At 43.2% G+C, this 23,798-nt stretch overlaps 1 protein-coding gene across 1 annotated transcript in view; it reads left to right on the top strand.

The window, feature by feature from the left end:
- LOC138516032 (protein NipSnap homolog 3A-like) overlaps nucleotides 1–23,798 on the top strand; it is a 239,634-nt gene that overhangs the window by 150,463 nt on the left and 65,373 nt on the right. Inside the window, exon 5 of the mRNA XM_069630841.1 lies at nucleotides 22,510–22,596. Coding sequence (XP_069486942.1) covers nucleotides 22,510–22,596 — 87 coding nt within the window. The remainder of the gene's footprint in view (nucleotides 1–22,509; nucleotides 22,597–23,798) is intronic.

Raw genomic sequence — 23,798 nt, 5'->3', positions numbered from 1 at the left:
TAGAACTGTATCATTCTGTACTCGAGAAGTAATTTTGAGACTTTTTACTGAAACTGTTTTGAACTTGGGAAGGTAGCTGAGAGCTGGAAGAGGCTCAGAGCTTTATGTTGGACATGGTTTCTTTTGGTTGCTGACATCCCTACATATTGCATAGATTAGTTGTGAGGGCAAGTATAGGGTTTGGACACAGATTCTTCAGATGAACTCTTTGACTCGATTCCTTAGTTTTATTTAGGTAGGCAAATACCACCTTAGCATAGGGAAAGTTAGGCCTGTTTCCATCCTGACATTTGAGGTAATAAATATTGTTTGTTTGAATTTGTCGGTTGTGTGTGTCTTACTTCATGATGCTTTCACACTATTCTCTTTACCTCCTCTTTTACAGGGGGATGACATCTATAATGGTGGCTCCCCCTTATGCCTACTGGTATTCTTGGCAGAACCCTTATTCTGCCCTTAACCCCCTCACCCCCAAGCCCTCTGAATTTCTTCTGGGCACACTCTCTCTGCCCCCTCTTGCCTTTATTCATTTGGCTGCATTCCCCGCACCATCATGGCCTCTATGCACCCTCTCCCCAGTCTCTCTGACACGCACTTGACTTTCTTCACTTTGCCATATCACCCTCTCTAGCCCGCTCCTTTTTATGTGCCATGTACACCCGTGACCCCACCCCACTAGGTACTTGCCCTCCACTATGTCATCTGGCCATCAACCATCCTCCTCGCCAAACCCTGAATTCTGCGCCACTCGGCAAATGATTGGGCTTGTCTGAAAGGGATGACAATTACTTTGAACTGGTTGTTGATGAAGTGTCCCTTTGAAATGGCACAACAAAGTGTTTGGTCGAAGAAAGGGGACACTTTCATTCTCTAGTTGTTGAAACAACTAAGTACCAATTTAAGATTAGGGGACACTCCATGAGCTCCGGGGCCTGACCTGCAAATGTGAGGATAACTTCCAATATGGACGATTGTTAGCTTCCTGATGATCAAGGTAGAGAAGGATACCAGAAGAGAACGGTTTACACTTGCACCTTTTGTGGCTAGCGAGAGAATAGTCGGAGTGAGGTGTCATTCGAGGCTACCTGGCACTCACATTATATCACACATCTATAGGTTTGGCTTGAGTTGCACTGAGTGTTGTGACTGGGAACAGAGGAGGTCCCCCTTACACTCACTCTGAATAACGTTCTTTAGGATTGCAAAATAGGCAGATGGCAAGACCTGCTCAGCCTTGAGCCCGGGAGAGAAGCCTCTGACCCCTTGAATCTTCGAGGTCTCGAGCGACGACAGGCCCTGTCTCATCCGTCAAAGACCCCTTTGAGTCATTGGTCGAGTTCTTCACTGCCTCCATCGACATTGGTGGCATCTAAGCCTGTGATGCCAGTAGCTGTCGAAACCCTCGATGCCGTCGAGGGAAATTGAAAAGACTTTTAAGACATTTCCTAAAGGATTTTTTTTAAGTCCTTATCTTCGATTTTCAAAGAACATGAACCATCTGATCAGGATGCTCCGCCCTTTGGGCTTGAATATGGCGCTCCTAATGTCCCTGAGGCCCTCACATCAGAGGAATCTAGAATAAGGGACCTTTATGACAACTTGCAAACAGCAAGTGGCCTCGACACTTCGCCAGGATTGGAATTTGGGAAGCCTGATCCAGCAGAACATGCTGATGCATCCTAGATCCAGCTAATGTCTAAAGTGAGAGGATTCTTGGGATGGGGCAGTCCAGCCCCCCGCACTCCCTTTAAGCAAGATGATCTTATGGACATCTTGGACAAGGGCCCTCAAAAGGACCCTGAGTTCCATATAGCCCTTCAGAAGAGGGTGAAGGCTAATTGGGAGGTGCCGGAGACCAGCCTGGCTGTCAGAAAAAATCTTACAAAAAAGTACAGACCCTCGAGTAGTGACAGAGTATCTGTCCAGACACCCGACACCGGAAAGCTTGGTGGGCCAAGCTGCAACTTACACCTCAAAACACGCTGCATATCCCACAATTCCACCAGATGGGGACGATTGTTTCAACGCAATGACAAAAAAGGTATTTTCAGTCAGGAGCATGGCTTTGAAGTGTGCCGCCAAAAAGGTACGCGGCTAGGGGGAGACGGGCACAGTGATCTATGTGATCACTGCGCTGTGCTATAATGGTAGTCAACAATTTGAAAGTCGACATTAAGGGTGTAGTAGTGATCACATAGATCCATCCACAAGAGCCCAGTTGGAAGGCAGACTCAATCAACATCTGCAAGAATGGAAAGGCATTACTTCAGATACTTGGGTATTGTAAACAGTAGCCAGCGTTACTGCCTCCCCAAGGCCTCAGGATTATCCACCAGGAGCCACTCTTACAAAATTTCAGATTCCTTTCCTTTTGCAGGAAATTTCGACTCTGCTAGAGAAAGGTGCTATAGAACCAGTACCTCTGACGGAGAGGAACAAAGGGTGGTACTCCCCTTACTTTTTGATTCCCAAGAAGGACGGAGGATCGAGACCCAAGTTCAAAATGGTTACCCTTTCACAGATCCTTCAGGCCCTCCAACTTCAAGATTGTATGGTGTCATTGCACCTTGAGGATGCTTACTTTCATGTGCCTATCCATCTCAAGCACAGAAAGTATCTGAGGTTCGCCATTGTCGGTTATCATTATCAATTTCAGGTTCTACCATTCGGTCTGACCTCCGCCCGAGGGTTTTCACCAAGTTGATGGCGGTGGTTGCAGCGAGTCTCAGGACAGGCGATATTAACATCTACCTCTACATGGACGATTGGCTGATCGGGGCTTGTTCCCACGAACAGGCCCTGGAACATCTCAGCTTAGCCTACCACCCTCTTCACAGGGCTTATCCCTCAATTTCAAGTCCCACCTGATACCATCTTAAAATGCTCCAGTTCATTGGAACAGTCTTGGATGCGTCCTCATGGGGTGGGGAGGTTAATGGGATGCCTTGCCACCCGAGGTGAGGGCTCAACACATTCTGCAGATGGTCACCAAATTCCAAAGTGCCCAGCGTCTTCCGGCCTTCAACTTTTTGAGGTTGATCGGGCTCATGGCATCCTGCATTTTCCTAGTGCCAGAGGCTCGCCTGAGGATGAGATCCGTCCAATGGGTCCTCGGAACCCAGTGGTCTCAGTTCTGGGGCAAGATGTCAGAACTGCTTCAGGTTCTGAACAGGGTCGCACAGGATCTCCTGTGGTGGGCCTGCAAGGATAACATTCTGAAAGGGGAACCTTGGCAACCATGGCCAGAGATAACAGTAGTTACGGATGCCTCACTCATGGAGTGGGGAACCCACGCCAACGATCTGACTGTCAGCAGTCATTGGTCTACATCAGAGTCCAAACTACACATCAACCTTTTTTGGAGCTGATGGGCAATCAAACTAGCGATGAAGGCCTTTCTGCCCTCTGTACATGGAAAGAATGTCTTGATGATGATGGACAACACAGTGGCCATGCACCACCTCAACCAACAAGGTTGTGTAGGGTCACTACCAATGTGCAGAGGGGCAATGCAGTTCTGGTTCAAGAAGGAATCTCTCTATTGGCAGTTCACCTAGCCGGAGAGGGGAACACGGCGGCAGACGCTATGAACAGGCAGAGCACATTCTCCCATGAGTTGGAACTACCTCAGGAAGTCCTTCAAGAGATCTTCACCCATAGGGGAACCCCTAGAGTAGATCTGTTCGGGACCTCTGTCAACTGGAAATCTGAGCTGTTCTGTTCCAGGGAATTTCACACAAGAGGAGCTCTAGGGGGCACGTTTGCAGTGGACTGGAAGTTTCCACTCCTATACGCATTTCATCCAGTCACCATCATTCCTCAAGTGATCAGGAGGTTGAGAAAGAAATCCATGATCCTAATTGTTCAGGATTGGGCCTGGAGATGGGGTACCCAGACTTTCTGGACATGTGCATCTGCCCTGCAATGCGTTTTCCACAAAGAGAGGGCCTTCTCTCGTGAGAGGAGGGTCGGGTTCTCCATCCAGAGGTCAAGATACTCAACCTTCACTCATGATTTCTGAGGTTGAGATCTACAGATTGGGAACTCCTGGACGACGTAATGGAAATTTTGCTTTCGCCCAGAAGGCCAGCAACAAAATCTCTATCGCTGCCGTTGAAACAAGTTCTGCAGCTGGTGCAGGGAGAATAATGCGGATCCTTTTCAGTGTGACACACAACAATGGTGTTGTCTTTCCTATTGTATGTAGCTAATCTGGGGCTCCATATTGAAACCATTAAGGGTTACTTGGTGGCGCTTTCAATTTTTAAGTGCATGTCTGAAGTAACCTCATACTTCAAGATGCCACTAGTTATTGCATTTGTAAAAGGACTCACAAATGCGTTCCCTCCAACCCCATTTCTAGTCCCAGTTTGGGATTTAAATCTAGTAATGACATTCCTAATGTGTGCTCCTTTTGGGCCTCCTTTTTGTCTTCTGTCCATTGATGCTTTTGACATTTAAGACAGTGTTACTAAACGCTTTAACATCCGCCCTCAGGGTGAGCCAATTACAAGCTTTATCATGTAAGCCACATTTACAATTTTTTAAAAGGACAAAGTTGTCTGAAGAGTTAAACCCACTTTTCTTCCAAAAGTTGTTTCTGACTTTCATATCTCACAGTGAATTGTTTTGCCAACATTCTATCCTCCTCCACACCTCAGTAAGGAGGAGGAAAGACTGCACAGACTAGAGCCTAAACAAGAGCTGAGCTTTTACATATCACTTAGACAGGTGTGTGGGTTTTTCTTTTTTTATCAGAGAACACTGCCTATGCGACTTGAGTTTTCTTCAATTCTGACCTATGAGTCGCGTCTCTAGAGTAAAACGGAGAAAAAGCCCCACTCCGTTATTAAAGAGTATTACTGCAGATACTCTTGAAAGATGTGCTAAACTGTGTTTAATCTCTCTCGATTTATTGCTTAAATTAACATTTCAGCCCTTCTGGGCATTAAAATTGGCATTTCAGACCTTCTTGGTGACATGTTTTTCGGCTTCTGAGGCTTTTTCTAAACAGGCCTATATTTCAAAAATACTATTAATCTTATGCATAGAGATTAGTAAACATCAAAAAACAAAATTGCAATGACAAAAAATACAGGTTGGAGGTGGGGAGGATTTGTTAGGGAAGGTAAAGTAAAAAGAAAATAAAAAAAGATATATACATATTATTATTATTATTATTATGTTAGCATATCTCTCATCACATGCTTTCATACATTTATCTTGAGTATGTGTTTACAATGTATTCATTACTTTTTCTATTTACTGTGGTTTATTACTGGAAAATCCCTTAGTGAGATCAATCTCATATGCATGTTTAATAAACAGTGCATGGTTTGAAAGTACTTTCTGCTTCCTCAGCTTCTTTGTATTTATTATTTCCATTTCACTTGTTTGCCCTTTTGCGTTTTTTCTCCCTTGTTAATGGGTTAATCCCTCCTGCAAATATATACATGACCATGTATACTTTATGCTCCATTGTGATATAGCAGTCTAAGTGCCATGACTTATTGGTTAGCACACTTAACCTGTTTAGCGCTTTGGGTCTATTCAAATACTCTGCATTCTCACTTTATCTAGTGTATCTGGACAATCTTTAAAGTTCGTTTTTGTGGCCCCATGTCTGATCTACATAATCTCAGTCTGAACTCTTACCTATTTTCTTTAGCGGCTTGACACCCGATTCGATTGTTTGCGTCGAATCTCTTGTTCTTGTTGAGCGACCGGCGCCATCTCCCTATTGTTGACAGTTGTTTCCTAGGTGATCCCGAAACGACTGTGTCCTTTGCATCTCACAAGGGTCAGCGGCTGCCATACTTTGGGAAACCGCATCTGAGCCCCATTGTTTGAGTTTACAGTATGCCCAAACTACCTAATGTATTATAATTTCACACAGACAACATTGCAAATTTTAACAAGCAGCTACTTTACCTATCTTAGATTTTAGTCGTCTGTTTTTACCCACTATGGTTTTTAAAAAAAAGCATTATTATCTTGTCGGCACTCACTACCTATGTGTTCGATGTTTAAATCGCTTGGTATAGCAATTTGTGCTCTTTGAGAGGCGCACTTACAGAGAATGACATCATCCCAAAGCTTGCTCTTTTCGTTTTTCAAGTAAATGTTGCTCGGGCAATAAATATTGGATGAGAAACGCATTGCATTGATCAGAAAAACATCTTGATTAGTGCCGCTGAATTATCACATTATCCTATTTTTCCAAATCATATTTGGTGTTCTAGTTGTTTCTTATTCCCAAACATTAAATTAGTTCAAATTAAATTACATTCGTGCATATCTACCTTCAATCTATCAAACGGAAAAATATTGACATATTTGCCTGACATCATGCCGCTAGCCCTAACACTGCTGCGGTATTCCTTTTTATTTGAAAAAATATGATAATGTGATAATTGAGCGGCACTAATCGATGTTATGCGTTTGTCATCCCATATTTACATTTACTTGAAATACGAACAGAGCAAGCTTTGCAGCTCATAAAATTGGGATGGATGCCATTCACTGTAAGTGCGCCTCTCAAGGAGCACAATTTGCTATACCAAGCGATTTAAACATCTAACACATAAGTAGCGAGTACTGACAAGATGATAATGTTGGTTTTTGAAAACCATAGTGGGGAAAAATAGACTACTCAAATCTAATATAGGTAAAGCAACTGCTTGTTAAAATTTGCAGTGTTGTCTGTGTGAAATTATAACACATTTGGAATGTTGGGCGTACTGTAATCTCAAACAATGGGGCTCAGATGCGGTTTCTGAAAGTATGGCGGCCGCTCACACTTGTGAGACGCAAAGGACGCAGTCATTTCCAGATCACCTAGGAAGCGACTGTCAACAATAGGGAGATGGCGCCAGCCGCTCGACAAGAACACGAGAGCCAACGGGAACAATCAAAGCGGATGACAAGCCTCTAAAGAAAAGGGTTAAGAGTTCAGACTGTGATTATGTAGATGAGACATGGGGCCAATAAAAAGAACTTTAAAGATTGTCCAGATACGATACATAAAGTGAGAATGCAAAGTATTTGAATAGATCCAAGGCGCTAAACAGGTTAAGTGCGCTAACCAATAAGTCATGGCACTTAGATTGCTATATCACAATGAATCGCAATGGAACGTACAGGATACATGATCATGTATATATTTGCAGGAGGGATAAACCCAATAACAAGGAGTGAAATGTAAATAACAAACGCAAGGAAGGTAAGGAAGCAGAAAGTACTTTCAAACCATGTCCTGTTTATTAATGAGATTGATCTCACTAAGGGATTTTCCACTATTAATCCACAGTAAATAGAATAAGTAATTAATAAGTTGGAAACATGAAAGCATGTGATATGAGAGATATGCTGATGTATGTACCTTTTCCTTTATTTTCTTTTTACTTTACCTTCCCTAAGAAATGCTCCCCACCTCGAATCCATATTTTCTCTGATTGTAATTTTGTTTTTCGATAATGTTTACTAATCTCCATGCATAAGATTAATAGTATGTTTGAAATATAGGCCAGTTTTGAAAAAGGCTCGGAAGCCGAAACACATTTCACCAAGAAGGGCTGAAATGTCAATTTCAATGCCCAGAAGGGCTGAAATGTTAATTTAAGCAATAAATGGAGAGAGAGAAGGAACTCGGTTTAGCGCATCTTTCAAGAGTATCTGCAGTAATACTCTTTAATAACGGAGTGGGGCTTTTTCTCCGTTTTACTCTGGAGACGCGACTCACAGGTCAGAAGTGAAGAGAACTCAAGTCGCATAGGCATTGTTTTCTGATACAAAAGAAAAACCCACACACATGTGTAAGTGATATGTAATAGCTCAGTTCTTGTTTAGGCTCTAGTCTGTGCAGTCTTTCCTCCTCCTTACTGAAGTGTGGAGGAGGATAGAAGGTTGGCAAAACAATTCACTGTGAGATATGAAAGTCAGAAACAACTTTTGGAAGAAAAGTGGGTTTAACTCTTCAGACAACTTTGTCCTTTTAAAAAGTTGTAAATGGTGGCTAAATAGTATGTTTGAAATATAGCCTGGTCTTTTTAAAAGACTCGGAAGCCGAAACACGTGTCACCAAGAAGGGCTGAAATGTTAATTTAAATACCCAGAAAGGCTCATATGTTAATTTAAGCAATAAATAGAGAGATTTGATATGGTTTGGCACACCTTTCAAGAGTACCTGCAGTAATACTTTTACATATCACGTCTTGCTAAATTGAGACCGCACAACCAACTTTTTGTGGGTTACATTGGGCATAAGTTGGGTCTGGCAGTAACCAAACAGACGTTATCCAGATGAATAATTCTGTGTATCACAGAATGTTATAGACTTGCAGGAAAGGACCCACCGACCCCCTGAAGGTCTGCGAGCTCACTGCACAAGGGGCATGGCTACATCTTCTGTCTTACAGATAGTGGTGCCGAACTAGAGTAGAGACTGAAACAAACTAAGATGCTTATGCAAATTCCAGCAATGATGTGTCCCTAAAGCACCATTTCTGAAAGGATTGTGTATACAATCAATAAACTGTTGACCAAGAAAGCTGCATATGCCCTATTTTAAGATGGAACCGGACATAATGGGAGCATGGAGTAAGAGTGTAAAGCTTATAATGTTGTAGATTGAAACAGACATGAAGCACACATCCACAGTATGAGACCTGATGGGCAATGTTCACAGAACTGAATGGTCTATTCCCTTTTACAAATCTCTACATGAAAATTGGAAACTAGACACAAACGGGAGCAAAATCCTCTTGAGTAAGCTGATGTTGCCCTATTTGGAGAACCATGCACTGAAAAGTTGGTTTAGAGGTTTGACTTTGAAGAACTCTATGCCTGGATGAATGTCTGGTGAACCTCTAACCTTTTCAAAATCCGCCTCCCAGTCCTATTATGGGTGTTTAACGATTATGTCGAAAAAAAGGTTATTTGGCAGGTATTTTAAGATGACTAAAGACTCTAGGGTTTGTAAAATAGATAGACCTACTCAATTTTGAATAAATGACACACATTTTGCTAGTAAATGTTGGCATAGACATGGGCCACACATCTTCAAAAAGTAGTTGGCTCGATGGTGGGCTACACACAAACTGTCATCCGTTCCACTACCTGATCAAGCAGACCCAAAGGGAGGAGACACCTATTCTCCAGCTTTGAATGTTCCCCGTCGTCAGGCTGGGAATCCTTAGTAACCTCAGATTGTATTATTTAATAAAGAACAATTGGTTCGCTTTTGCAACCCATCACTATGCTTTTGGGTGTTTTGTGCCCCAGCCAATGGGACATCGAGTAGCTAGGCCCAACTAGAGTACATCTTAAGATTCTAGCCACCCGTCGTGCTGAAGAGCCCTCAACCTCATTTTCTCCTGAGGGAAAACCGTATTCTACTTAAAGCTGGTAAAAGAGAGCGTCTGCAATCAACAAAGTTTCAACAATCTTCTGTTGCTTATTCAGATAAGTGAGAGAGGGATTCTCATGGTGGGGAAGGAAAAGAAATCCCTATTTAAACCATGTGGCATAACACATTTATATAAGTAGGCTAGGCACTCTGAATGCATTTAGTGTCTCTACCCCAACCATACACAAGAAGACTGCGAAATGTGTGGCACTTTCAGTGCCAAAACATTAGGAGATGGGCACAGGCACCCAGTATGTTGGCTAAATGAAGGGAAGAAGCCCCCTTCTGAGGCTGAATAATCTAAAAACCTTGTGGCCACCAATAACGTGTTTAAGGTGTGTGCGCTTAAAAAAAAAAAAAGGGCCAGTTCTGAGGACAGATTGCCTTCTTAGTCTCAATTAAGAAAGAATTGGCATAAATTCCAGGGCATGCCGCACTTCCCACCCGTTCGACCACGAGGATAGCACAGACGATCTCATCCAAGGGCAAAATAAGCCACAAAGAGGTTTCTAATGAATCATCATCGAGGCCAAGTAAAGGTATGTCGACGACTGACAAAACAATTCTAACCGCGCTGAAACCAAACTTCTCATTGACAGGGTGTCCTGTCGACTACATTGTCCACAACTCGAAAACAGGTGTTGATGACGTTGGTCAATACCTCATTGAGGGTCCAGAAAAAGACAGAAAAAGCACTCATCACTGCCTACGACATCAAAAACATCACAGAAGGACACCTTGTCCACGAAAAAGGATCAGAGCTATAAAGAGAATTCCAAGGCTAGATTGAGGCAACAACAACTGGAACAAATGCCTAAATAATTAGCTCCCAAGTGGGGTGAGGAGACACCTATAGTCATTAAAATACCTCAGACGGCGCTCCAGCAACCAGTCCAGCAAAAGGTTCTGCTAAACACTATATAGTCCCCTTCTCTCTCTGCAGTGCCCTCCATTTTACCAGGCCCAATTCTGGAGCACCAGAAAGACTCAGAGTTTGAACACGGGTATTCACTGTTCTTTTCCGATGAAGATGACTATTCAGGTCCTCCGCCGAGGCAAGGGACCCCAACAAAAGCGACCCGCAGCAGACACCAGTAGGCCCAATGTCGGTGGTTCCAAACCCAACACCTACATTCTCTGATGCAGTTAATCCACAGATGCTATTGTCTCTAAAGATTTTGTCCGCTCTTCAGATGCTAGTAGCACAAATGGACAGCAGGTTACCAGAGGCCTCATACCTCCAGGACTTACCAGGGCCATCAGGAATACAGCAGAAGGACCTACCAGGGTATAAAGCAAAGGACGTCCGTCTTCCTGCAGAAGTTCACGTTCTCCACACCGACCACCCTCGCAACCAATAAGGGTGTCTCTGGCACCATCCATAATTAGATCTAACGGCTCACTGGAGCAGCCACTGTACTCTCCCCGAAATTTACCGATTTAGACCTGCCGACTCTCTCCTTCAAGCGCAAGAACAAGGGGAAATGGGAACACCAGATACAAATGGGTATTCAGGTGATACGACTTCAACTTCTATCCATTCTCCACCTCATGATGCTTGGGAAGACTGGAATACAGGTATGCATCCCAGACCTGATGAGCCATCAAAAAGCCACGGTCCACAGTAAAAGCAGAAAATTTGTTAGTAATTTGTTAGTAATCATGACTTGATATGATCGCAAAATGTGGTACAAGATGGCACCACTTTTAGAGCACTTAACCGACGACAAACGTACAGAGGCTCTGACTGTATTACACGAGGGGAAAGAAGCATCGAACCACGCAATTAACATTGCAATAGATATAGCAGAGACCAGATTTAAACAAATGGCAAATGGTGTAGTGTTGCGTAGACAAGCGTGGCTATAATGCACATACTTAAACCTGGTGTGCAGTCTAAGGTCATCGACATGCCCTTTGAACAGGATCAACTCTTTGGGCCAAAAATCGATGAGGACCTAAAGGCAATTAAAACAGACTCGCATACGATGAGATTGCTCATGTCCCTTCAATCAAAGTGCAATTTCTGCACTTTTCTAGGAGCTTTGGGACAATCTGCAGGTTTAGCCAGGGGACGCAAACCCTATCAAAGAGGCTCATACTACTCATGGCATCCTGTTCACAGAAAGAAAATTCTTTACCAAGATGGCTGTCATGGATTGGAGAGGCGGGGCTCCATGCAGAGATCTTCTTTTCTTTTTTTTCTTCTCATGCCGGCTAATAAAGACCAACAGAGAGGAGGCAGCAGCTGCAGTGGCACTGGCCACTGCTGCAATGTGGTAAGTGGTGATGGGAGGGGGGACCGGCAGTGTAGATAGCGAGCAGGTGAACCAGCCATCAGGCGGCTTGGAACACGGGTTAGATTGCAGGGTGCTAATTGATATTATGTTACTGCTGTATATTCTATTCAAAACATGTAAATCCATGAAAGATCCAATGCTGGAGAAGGAGTATGTTGCTTACCTGTAACTCCTGTTCTCCAGCATTGGATCTTTCATGGATTGACATGCTCCCGATGATCGCCACTGGGGGAGTAGAGGAAGGGGGTTCTTGGCCTCAGGATGCACCCGACGGGGATCAGACTATCGTAGGTGCTCTAGAAGGAGTCTTTGAAGAGGAGGGACGCATAGGTGAGCACTTTATTAATGATGCATTCAACTTTACAACCCGACATAAAGCAAAGGCTGACTTGAGCTTGCAGTTAACTTGGGACTACAGCTGGAGGTGGAAGTGAGGCCCGCTAAACAGTAGGAGCCTTACCTCTGGGTGAATGGGACTGAGAGCATCTGTAGTGACGGGCACTGTAATGGATTCCTGGAAAATGTAGGTGACAAGGACCTGGAGGACACGATACAACACTGCTTCAGAGACCTAATTGGAAACATGCCTCAGAACGAAATCGCTATAGATGGAATCCACCGAGCCCAGCAGAATGGAACCAGGCACAAGACCGAGAGATGTGCTAGTGGGCATGGTCGCATATGGTCAAAAAGAAAATATCCATATGGCAGCTTGCTTGGCCAGCCACATAACGAACAATGCAGCGGAGCTACACGTTCATCAAGATTTAAACAATCAACCTTAGAGAAGAGGAGGGGCATGAACCCAGTGCTTTAATCCTTCATACAGAAGCAAATTAGGTACAAATGGAGGTTGCCTTTTGGTATGGTTTTTATATGGGAAGGCAAGCAAAAATGTATTACATTAAAGCATTCTGCAGATGAGAGAAGAAGGCGTGGAGGCGGTTGCATCCTATCAGGAGGCCTCAGCCGTTCAGAAAGCAACCATGGGAATGATCAAGGGTGCCACAGAGAGGTAAAGGAAGAGGAGACCATCCACGTGAAATCCCAGATGTCCGGTCCTAGAAGTAAAGGCGCATCAGAGAGTGGATATCTCCATAGGGATCTATATCTCGCAATTTGTGACGTACCCGTTCCTATATTGAGTCACTAAGAAGCTGGGTGGCCTGCACAGAAATGAGGGAAGGCGAAGTGGACATACAAGGTCTGGAGGAATGAGAGACATGTTGGTAGTCCTCACGGGAGGGGGGAAGGTCCATGAAGAGACTCCAGTGGCTCTGGCATTCATAGGAATCAAGAGGGTGGTTTTAGAATACCCCCGAAGGTTTATCTCTCAGGGTTGGTATTGGGTCATTGCCAGAGGCTCATCCCCTTCGAAGTGAATAGTAACTTTGATCCTACCCAGGGAGCCGTTATGTTTGGGGATGGAGGGAGGAATGGGGAGAGCAAGTGGGAGAGAAGAGAAGAGGCAGCGGGGGGGAGCACCCAGAGAAACGTACTTGAGGACACTTCACTGGAAGGGAGGAGAGGGAGCAGCAGGAATGACAAATTCCCCATTGGGTGATCATGCTAAGGGAATAAAGAAAGAAAGAAAGGAACAGAGAGAGGATTTACGATCCATATAGCAAGTCATTCAAATTATTAACAAATAATAGTAGGGGACTGACTCCCCAGTGAAGAGGAAGAAATTGGAATCATACCTCAAGAGGGAGAAGCCTGACATTCTGACAATGCATGTAACCCATATAAGAAAGAGAGCAAACTAAGGGTTACACTACACTCATATCCTCAAATCGTCCAAGCCAATGTCACAGACACAACCAGGAGGTCCTTCTAGCATTTAGGAATATATTGAACGTGAAGATCTTGGGGGCACAAGAAGATGAGTGCCTCTACCTGTCCGTTAGTGCACAAATAGGAAATGATGCACTCGCCATAGCAACTGACTATGCCCCCAATGTAGGACAGGATGGCTTTTTACGTTCATTGTTAACTCAATTACAATGCTATACACAGGATGATATAATAACAGGAGATTGTATTTAGTATTATCTTTATTCAGGTATGGTTTTAAATAAACCTTTACAAAAAATGTGTTACATCAGATTTTTAAAATGATCATTCTTAAAAACAAAGCTTTCTCAAAGTTAAATGTCATCACATAGTATTAAGACACACCTCATTAACAAAAAAAACAGGAAGACAATCTTAATCACTAAACAGCAAACGTATAAAAGACTCTTATAGCTATCATACAATTTACAAACATATTTTAAAAACCTGTAAAACAGACCATTTCAAAGCAACTGATTTACAGCTCAAGATGCTCTGCCACAAATTAGCAGAGTCCACCCATGACAGTTATGAGTACATTTACCAAAATAGGCAATGCGGTTAACCAAAAGGGCTGGACATATCGGCAAATGATACAGGGTTTCTTTATCCTGAATAATTTTAGAAAAACGACAGGTGGCCGAATCCGTGCACATTACAATTTTCAATGCATATAATCTCATTTGTTATTAAAACGCATACAATTATTTCTAAAATGTCTATCTGGAAACTGCCTCAATTATTGTTCAACATTCCCTGCAATTTTATGATGAAGGCTTAAATGGGCATATAATGTGGACTTTCCCAAGGTTTCTCTTGTAACAATCCAATCATTTTTCTGTATTATTTTCTTTACTTTATCCAGATTGGATATTAGTGTTTCTGGCGATATTTCCAGTTTACACAACAGCTGATTACAGTGAGCAGTAAACACGCTCAGAGGGCATACATTAAGCTCAACCAATTTCCCCAATTCCGCATTTGATGTCTGCTTGGGGGAGCTAAGAAGTTTATTATAGAGAGCGAATTGCCTCCACCATACTTGGCTCTCAAACAGCTGTAAACCCAATTTGTGACATATTGCTACAATCGAGACACTATGGGGAATAGAATACAAAATATTTCTCCACATTAAAGCTTCATATGCATCCTATTCTGATAGCAGCCACACAGGGAAAGTTTTGAGTCCATAACGTTTAATATACATACAGCTAACAAGCTTTGTATATACAACAGATAAAACAATTAAAACAATACAAATATCACAATTGACAGTTAAAACGATACCCAATCGACAGTTAAAACAATCGATACATGAACACAATCCTGTTTTACACAGGTTTACACTAACCATCATTAAGCTAAACATTTTAAAATCTCAACAATTCTCAGATAAAATTTCACTATAAAATAAATAAGATTAAGGTCATCACCTTGCGTAAATGATTTCCATATTTCATCTATCATACAAATATTAATCTGATTGTCATACGATTTGAAGAACATAATTCTCAACTCCTGCAAGCTTTCACAGCACATCAACAGGTGATATAAAGATTCTATAACTATGCAGCCACACAATCTACAGAATAGTCTACTTCGACAAAGGCCTAGCCACGACCCTTTTGTCTCAAGTACCTCAGACTGGTTGAACTTCATTAACAGATAGGATCTAAAGACATAGGGACTGAGAAACGCTTTGATGTATCTTGGTGGATGCTCTCGATGCACGTAATATTGTCAATCATTTCCACTATGTACTTTAGATGCCACAGAGACAAGATGGCACTCATTGTAATGTGTTGCTAATTTCCTTTTTAGCCACCTCCTAAAGGGGCATAGAGTAAACTATTTGATGTGATAGCAAAACCCACTTTCGAATGTTCAAAGAGGGTCTTAATAGTACCCAAAACACCCAAAGTTGAACATTTATCAATTTTAATAAATGCTCGCATATGTGCATCCACAATAGTGTCGTTATCTAATTGCAACAGATTTACATAGCTCATCAAAGAATGACTTAAATGTTCGGCTTGAATACATTTCATCCTGAATTCAAGGTAAAAATATTCAACCGAACTGGTGGCAGGAACACTCATATGCTTTCTTAATATTGTCGCCTCCAGTTTAACTAGATGAGATAAAAATCTGTATCCCCGTACATCAAGTCCATACATTAACATTGCACGTACCTTTGCTACATCAGTAGAACCGCGTGTGCTGAAAAACCCATGTTTGTGCCTATAAAAGCACTGATGGCTTAGCGGATGCTTAGCAACATTCCTTAACAGACAACCATTGCTGCTCCCAATTTAATTTACAATCCAACAAAATACCCAAATATTTGTAATTGCTAACCTATTCTAGCTTTACATTATTCATATGCCATTCCTGCTTTTTAGGTGGATTCTTGGCTGGGAACACCATTATTTTACTTTTCTCAATGTTGATTTGTAACCGATTATTGTGCGAGTACTCTGCTAATGCATCTAGTAGCTTATGAAGGCCAGCTGGCATATGATCAAGAAGCAACAGATCTGCATACGCCAGCCATCCTGCTGTCCATTCACCACATTTTACAGGACATGTTGAGGACAGACTATTAAACGCCAATTCCATGTCCACTAAGTATAGGTTAAACAGGGTTGCTGCCACAATGCAACCCTGTTTAACTCCAGAGCATGTAGGTATAAATGCAGACAACTTCTCCCTAGCGTCTAAGCGTAGCCGCACAGACGTGTCACTATAAGGTAGCATCAACATCTTTAGTAGGCCCCTAGTGATGTTCCAGGCTTGTAGTTTAAGCCACAAGCAGTTTCTCAGCACCGAGACAAATGTGGCTGAGGAATCCATCAGAGCGCAGTACACATTAAGGTTTCTGCGTTTACACGCATATGCAATGCCAGATGTTAGCACCATTAAGTTGTGATTTGTGCAGGATTTTTCCATGAATCCAATTTGGTTGGAAGGCAAGATGCTGTTAGTTTTAATTCACTCATTGAGTTCAGTTAATAATGCTCTTGCTAGTATTTCTGAGGGAATATCCAGCGTGGCTAACATTCTGAAATGTTTTGCCTCAGCCCAAGAACCTTTTTTTATACAGGGTTAGAATGTGACTTACATTCCAAGACTCAGGGAGTATGCCAATAATTCCAATTTCCATAAGCAACAAATGAAGAGCAAGAGCCCACAGTCGGGATCGAGCTTAAGGAGAAGATAACACGACCCATCTGGCCCGGCTGCTCCCGAATTTTGTCACTATATCAGAGACTGAGGACTTACATATCCATTTTTCATTCGGTATTTGACATCTCTCACTCATGCTTTCCTTAAAACCCAATGTTGATCTCATATGATTTCCCCATGTCTCCTCAGAAATGCAATTCACAGTTACATCTCTTTTTTTACTTTTACTAATTACATCCCATAACTTGGATGTTTTATTAGAATGGGCCAGTAGCGCTATGTCTTGCCACCTCTCTAATTCTAAGCTTCTCTTGTGCCACCTTAGCCATTGGCGATATTGCTTCTTAATACTTTTTTTATTGCTTGATGCTTAAGTCGCGTCTAGACCAAGCTTTGCCCTACACACAACAATGGCTATTTCACTTGTACCTTTTTTTTCCTTACTGATTGCTTTAACATATTCTTTGCATTGGCCTTTGTTAGTTCTTTCTAGTACGGACTTATAGGCGCAATCTTCTTTCACTTTCTGTTGTATGATTTCCATCATCTCTGAGAAATGGTTTATTAACTTTTTCCCATCTCTATTTGCTACAGATTTCCCTTTTATTATAAATTTACAAAGGACACTTTTCGCGACTGCACTAGCATGCGACAGATTGTTGGTATGCCAATGGATTCTATTATCACCATCATTAACATAGATTTGTCCATTTTGGTCATACTGAGTAGATGGTTTGCTTCTACTAGGCCAGAGTAGACGTATGCACAATGGGAAGTGGTCGCTCTCCTCCCGATATACCAGACCCATGTAATCAATGCCCTTATTGTTTACAAATGCATAATCTAGGACAGAGGCAGCTCTACCAACAGCCCTCGTAGCTGCCATCTGTTCGTCATGCATGTTACCATTTAACATTATGAACCCATGGGCGGCCAACATGCAATGCCATCATTTCCCCTGCCTATTATTCTCGATCTTGTTTGGCGAATTTTTTTTAGAGATGGCAGTAGAACCATTTGGTTTTGCATTGCCTATTTTAGCATTAAGGTCACCTACCAACAATATCGGTAGTTTGGACCTATATTTCGTGAGGATAGCGTTTACCACTCTTACATTTCCTTTAGTTTGTACCATATTCGGAGCATCATAGATGTTAATTACAATGACTTCCTCCTTTAGGTATACTAACTTGGCTGCTAAGATATTGGCGTTGGATTCTCCCAGCATGTTTGCAACGCATGGGAGTTTTACTGTTATCAATAGACCACCTTTGGGACGTCGTAGTTTCCCTTGAGTTGCAACTTGATGAACTGAACTACGTCCATCAAAGAGTACTTTATCCTTGAGCCATGTTTCTTGTAGTGCTCCAATCATGAAACTTTCAAGCATGGCTACCAACCCTTCCTCTGCAAAAAAGATGAACGTGACCCCTCGTATTCCAAGAAATTAATAGGTCAGATCAACTGGATTCTTGCAAAAAGTGGTGTTTGAATGCGACCGGAAGCCATTGCCAATATCCAGTCTCGGAAACGGCCTGTGTGCCAGCTATAATATTGTCAGTGGCTTGCACCGATTGAATCACCTTCATGCCAGAGGGCTGCTACATACTACCTAACCCTGTATTCACAGTGCACACTCCTTTAATTGCTGCAGATACACAATTAGGGACCAAAACATTGGCATTTTTGACCATTGCAAGAGTCTGGGTGTTTGCAGTAATACTTTTTTTTTGTTTTTGCCGATATTGTGACAACACTATTGTTATAGCCGAAACATAACTCCTCCTCGAATCGCATAACATAATTCAGTATTGAATCGCTTTTAAAACCTATATTTGACGTATACACACTAGGCTCTTCGATTTGGTCCACTAATTTTATATTGCAGGCCTTGATTGACCTCAAAGGTACTATTGAATAAAGTAAATTCAATACAGCAGCTCTATTCAACGGCAATTGGTTATTTTATTTAAAGATCAACTGAAGTTGTAATGCATTCAATATGGAATTGTTAGCTTGAGGTCGTTCCCACATAATCTCTCGCCCACATGACCATTGGTTTTTGCTTCTCTAGGGTGAGCTTTGGGTTTCCAAATATCGGTTAAGGTACTTTGTTTTTGGGTGTGTCCCACTGGCGTAACAGTGGCCCCCGCAGGCCCCGCGGTGCAGGGGGCCCCACCAGCACGTGTGTGGGCCCCTCCCAGGACTTGTAGAAAAAAATATATATATTTTTTGCAAAAAAAACAAATCTTTGTTTTTTCTTTTTGAATTCACTCTGCATTTATAAAGAAATTATTTCTGCAACAGAAATAATTTCTTTATGAAGTCAGAGTGACTTCAAAAAGAAACGATAGGCCTCATTGCGGGTTTGGCGGCAACCATGCCATTGCTACCTACAGGTTGCCGCCGGACCCGTAATGATTTACCGGTGCCCGACTTCCCGGTAACACCGGGGGATTACAACCCCAGCGGTCTGGGAAGTCAGGCTCCGGCAAATGGTAAGTCCCCATTTCCATAAAGTCCTATCGGACTCTATGGGAATGGGGACCACAGAAGCACCGGCACTGTTAATAACGGTGCCGGTGCTTCCATGAAAACTATGCGGGTGGGTGCCGTTCTGCCCGGCAGGTCTGACCTGCCGGGCAGGACGGCAACCGCCCGCAGAGCTGTAATATGCCAGCCCGGAAACAACGGTGCCGGTAAGCTTACCAGCACCGTTGTTTACAGTCCGGCATAGTTGTAATGAGGCCCAATTTCTTTTTTAAGTGTTAGGGCTCCCCTCAACCCCATGATATGTGTGTGTGTGTGAGAGTGTATGTTGAAAGGGTGCACACGAAAATGTATGGGTGGCTGCCTGGGTGTGCATGTATGGTGAAAGGGTGCACACGTAAATGTATGGGTGGCTGCCTGTGCAGGTGTATGGTGAAAGGTGCACACTTTAATATATGGGTGGCTGCCTGGGTGTGCATGTATGGTGAAAGGGTGCACACGTAAATGTATGGGTGGCTGCCTGTGCAAGTGTATGGTGAAAGGTGCACACTTTAATATATGGGTGGCTGCCTGGGTGTGCCTGTATGGTGAAAGAATTCACACTTAAATGTATGGATGGCTGGGTGTGCGTGTCTGTATATGGTGAATGGTGTGTGTGCTTGCGTTCAGGGGCGCAAAAAAACCTACATTTCGGGGGCTACCCCTTCAAATGTTGGGAGGGGTGCCAACTTCATGGGCGGTGGAGGAGGGGCAAACTTATTTGTTTGGGTCATTTAATTTCTTTATGCATTTTTTAGGAGACTATTCTAGTGCAGCTTCAATGTTACAAGCAGTTAACTCTCTCCTTTAAGGTTTAAAGCACCCACTTATGGACTGTCGCGAGAAAGAGTGGTCTCCTGTTCCCTCTCTACCCTTCCAATCACTCCCCTGGCATGCAAGTATTAAAACCACATCACAATTTCAATTGCCTAAAAAAAAAATGGCATTTGAATGCAGGTACTAACAGTGAATTGCTTTATGTTAGTAATTTGTGGGTTCTTGTTAACGGAGAAACCCATGTGCTGTTTAACTTATGTCTCCTTTTCTGTCTGGCAACTGCTCTGAAGGTCAGCCAGTTCTAGTCAACATAGCCCAACATTTCAGGGTGAGTGGGGGGAGTGCTGAATCCCAGTCAACTCAATGGTGTTGCACCAATACTTGTGTTTAATGCCTGGATTACTTATTGGTAATCTTCATTACTCCTAGCCCTATTCTTCCTCGTCCCAGTGTGTATGAAACAGTACTTGTGTATAAGGCACTCTGCCTCATACACAAGTACTGGGATGAGGTAGAGGTACATGGAGGTAATGCTTGATTTAGCTACCTGTAATCTTCATTACTCCTAGTCCCACTCTTCCTCATCCCAGTACTTACCTATGAGGCAAGGAGCCTCAACCGTAAGCTCTGGGGCAAGGAAGAGGGATATGTGGGGTAATTCTGGGCCAAGGAGCTGATTTTGGAGGTTGGGGTGGGAGGGAGAGGGGATGTGCGGGGGGCAGGATTGTACAACAAATTATAATGGCTGTCCATGTCCAGGCTAAGCAGGCATGATATGTGGTATTAGTGGCTAGAGAGGTATGTTGGTGCAGCCAGGCTAGTCATTCCTCAGTTTGGTATGACTTTTTTTTAAATGGCATTTATGATAAAGCAGTCCTGCCAAGTGAATTACCCGGCTAGACTGCCATTTGGGTGCTGCCAGTCTAGCCGTTTCTTACTGCGGCATTGTATATTTTTCTGGGCATCTGCGATCAGATGATATGATATAAGTCATTTATAATGCACCTGCACACAAGTGTTTCTAGGTGTGACAAGACAAGGGGTGGAAGATAGAGGGAGGACAAGACAAACAATCTTACTAGGCCTTGTGTCATTCAGATCGTGGAAGTGCGATAACGAGAAGCGCAAGGGGAAAGGGACGGGGGAAGTGCAAGGCAGAGGGGAGGGGAAAAACAGGGCAGAAAGGCTGAGTAAGTGCTGTCAGGGCAGCACAGCTCTGGGTAGTGCAAGGAGAACAAGGGACTGTATGGTTACAGTTACAGCCCCTAAGGTATGGAATAGGAAAGATTATTACAGGCTTGGTCTTTTTGGGCTAGAGCACCCAGCAAATGTGTCCTGCATTCTTTTAGTTCTTTGTCTTTATTTAGACCACCATGCAGCGGAAAAATAGGTATCGGAAGTGGATTACTTTGAAGTTTAGTAGGTGGGATTGGGCTACATATGAAAAGGATTCAGAAAAATAGTGCTAAGATGTTCTTACAGTAAATTAATACAGAACTATTGGACTACTCAAAAAATTTACTTGGTTCCATGGCATGAATTGCAACTGCTTTATTTACTCACAAGCTGGGATGAAATCTGCCTCTTCCCTATCTCACAACTGCAGTGGCTTTAGTTCAGTATTAACCCTACCCGGCTAGCTCAGTCAGGCTCTTGTTTAGCATTGTAGCATAACAACTAGGCAACTATTTATGCTTTGGACACCTCATTACAGTAAGTGTCCTTGCATGGTGAATATTTTTCTTGATTAAATTCGACTATAATGTATTGAAAGTGACTAGTTAGAAGTGAGGAATCGTAGCGAGAGACAGTAAACTTCTTATACACGTGTTCAACATTGGCATAGACTACAGCTGGAAACACATGGGAGTGGTTGCTCGATGATTTAATGCCTTGGAGGACTTCTGGGGAATTGAAAGGGAACATCTTTGCTTCCTCATTCATAGCCGATAACAGCAAGGGAGGGAATCTGAGATGCAGATACAGTCACTTAACAGTAGTTAGGCAGGTCTGATTGCACACAACATGTATATCTTCAGCGGGAGAATAGCTGTGATCCACCAACATATTCAAGACTGGATCAACCTTTCCCTCCATAACCCGTATCCTCTCTCCGTATCTTTCCAACAGTACCCTTAAGTATATCCTAAATCTATCAATATTATTGCATACTATTGCTGCATGCCCTTCTTGTACAGTGCTCTGTTGCTTCACAGCTAGGCTTGGATTTTATAAAAATCCAGCACATAGGTGCTGCGTGTTCATGCTCTACAGGAGATCCCCAAAAGTTGTCTTTTTACATAATAAAATACTAGCAGTTTACTCGGGTAGTCTTTTTTTTTGGAAAGGTGTACCTCTTAACTTGTTCCATGATTGTAGTATGTGGCAAGATAAGTGTACTGCAGCTTGCAACTCTAAACGTGACTGGTTATACAAGCCCTTTCAAGAATAATGATTTTATGATTTTTGGTTTTACAGTTCATGCTCTTTGGTGGAATGAAAACCCAGATAGTCGTGCATCTGGTAGGCATTTCGCCCATGAGGATGCCAGAGTTGTGGCCGCTGGTAAGTAGAAAATGTGTGCAGAAAACCTATAGTTCAGTACATAGCAACCAAACCTGTAATTGGACCACTTTTGTTTTGTGATTTGTCGGCATTAGCTTTACAGATGTTCAGATCTAATTATAACATAAACGATTCATAAATATGATCTTATTTTTCTGCACTATGCGATAGGGCCAGCTCTGTGGCCCTGTCAGAAAGGGTGAGGTGGGGGGTCTACCCCAGTCCCCCTGGTGGCTGGATGCATGCAGGCCCTCCTCCCCCCTCACACCACTGCTTACCAGCAGAGACGGTGGCTTCCAGGCCGCAGACAAGCCGCTGCAGCAGGTCACAGAACTCCAACTGAAGGGAGTCAGTGGGCGCATCCCTTTCACGGGGTCCCGCCAATCACCACAACACCGGTCATCAAAGGAGCAAGGCTCCAGCTGACGTCAGCTGGAGCCTGCGCAGAAACGCCACCACTAACCCACCAGGCATTTTTCTTTATACATAAAGGCTGCACAGAGGCCTCTAACCCTAGCCCACTAGGGATTTATTATTGAATTAACCCCAGCATGGTCCATGTTGGAAAGGGGGCGTGGCTTACCAGCCCTTTTAAGCCTTCCTATGTCCTTCCTCTGTCACACCCCTGGGAGCCAGATAAACTATTGGTTAAGGTAAGTTGCCAATCCTGGGAGGTGATGGGGTATTTAAGGAAGTGTGTGAGTGCAGGTTAGTTGGGTAAGGACAGGAGGAGGTGGTGGACGTCCGAGAGACCAGTGAAGGCAAGAGCGCGGTTTGGAGTGCGGAGGCTATTGTTAGGAGGGGGTCTGTAGAGTGGTTGTGTGTGAGAGAAAGAGTGGAGTGTGAGCGGTAGAGGTAAGACTAGGAGTGGAGTAGTAGTAGTAGTGATGTAGGTAGTAGTAGTTAGGAGCAGAGGTGGTGAGGGTAGCTAGTGCAGGGCATTAGGGGTAGAGTGGGAGTTAGTAGTTGAAGGGTGAGCAGGGCACCATATCGCTAGGGGTTTCTAATAGTAAGGGAGGTGTGCAGGGCACCATATCCCTGAGTGATCTGAAACGTAGTTGAGAGGTAGTGGTAGTAGCGGAGTGGGAACAATAGTCGTAGTAGTAACAAGGAGAGTGACAGTGAGTAGGAGAATAGGAGTAGGAGTCGCTATTGGAATAGAGTTGAACAGGAGTTGGGATTAGAAGAATAGTAGGAGGGGA

Source organism: Ambystoma mexicanum, chromosome 6q (assembly GCF_040938575.1).
Source record: "Ambystoma mexicanum isolate Mex_15411 chromosome 6q, UKY_AmexF1_1, whole genome shotgun sequence".
In the NCBI taxonomy this organism is placed as follows: Eukaryota; Metazoa; Chordata; class Amphibia; order Caudata; family Ambystomatidae; genus Ambystoma; species Ambystoma mexicanum.
Note: the sequence above shows the minus strand (reverse complement) of the source record. Positions and strands in the feature narration are given on the sequence as shown.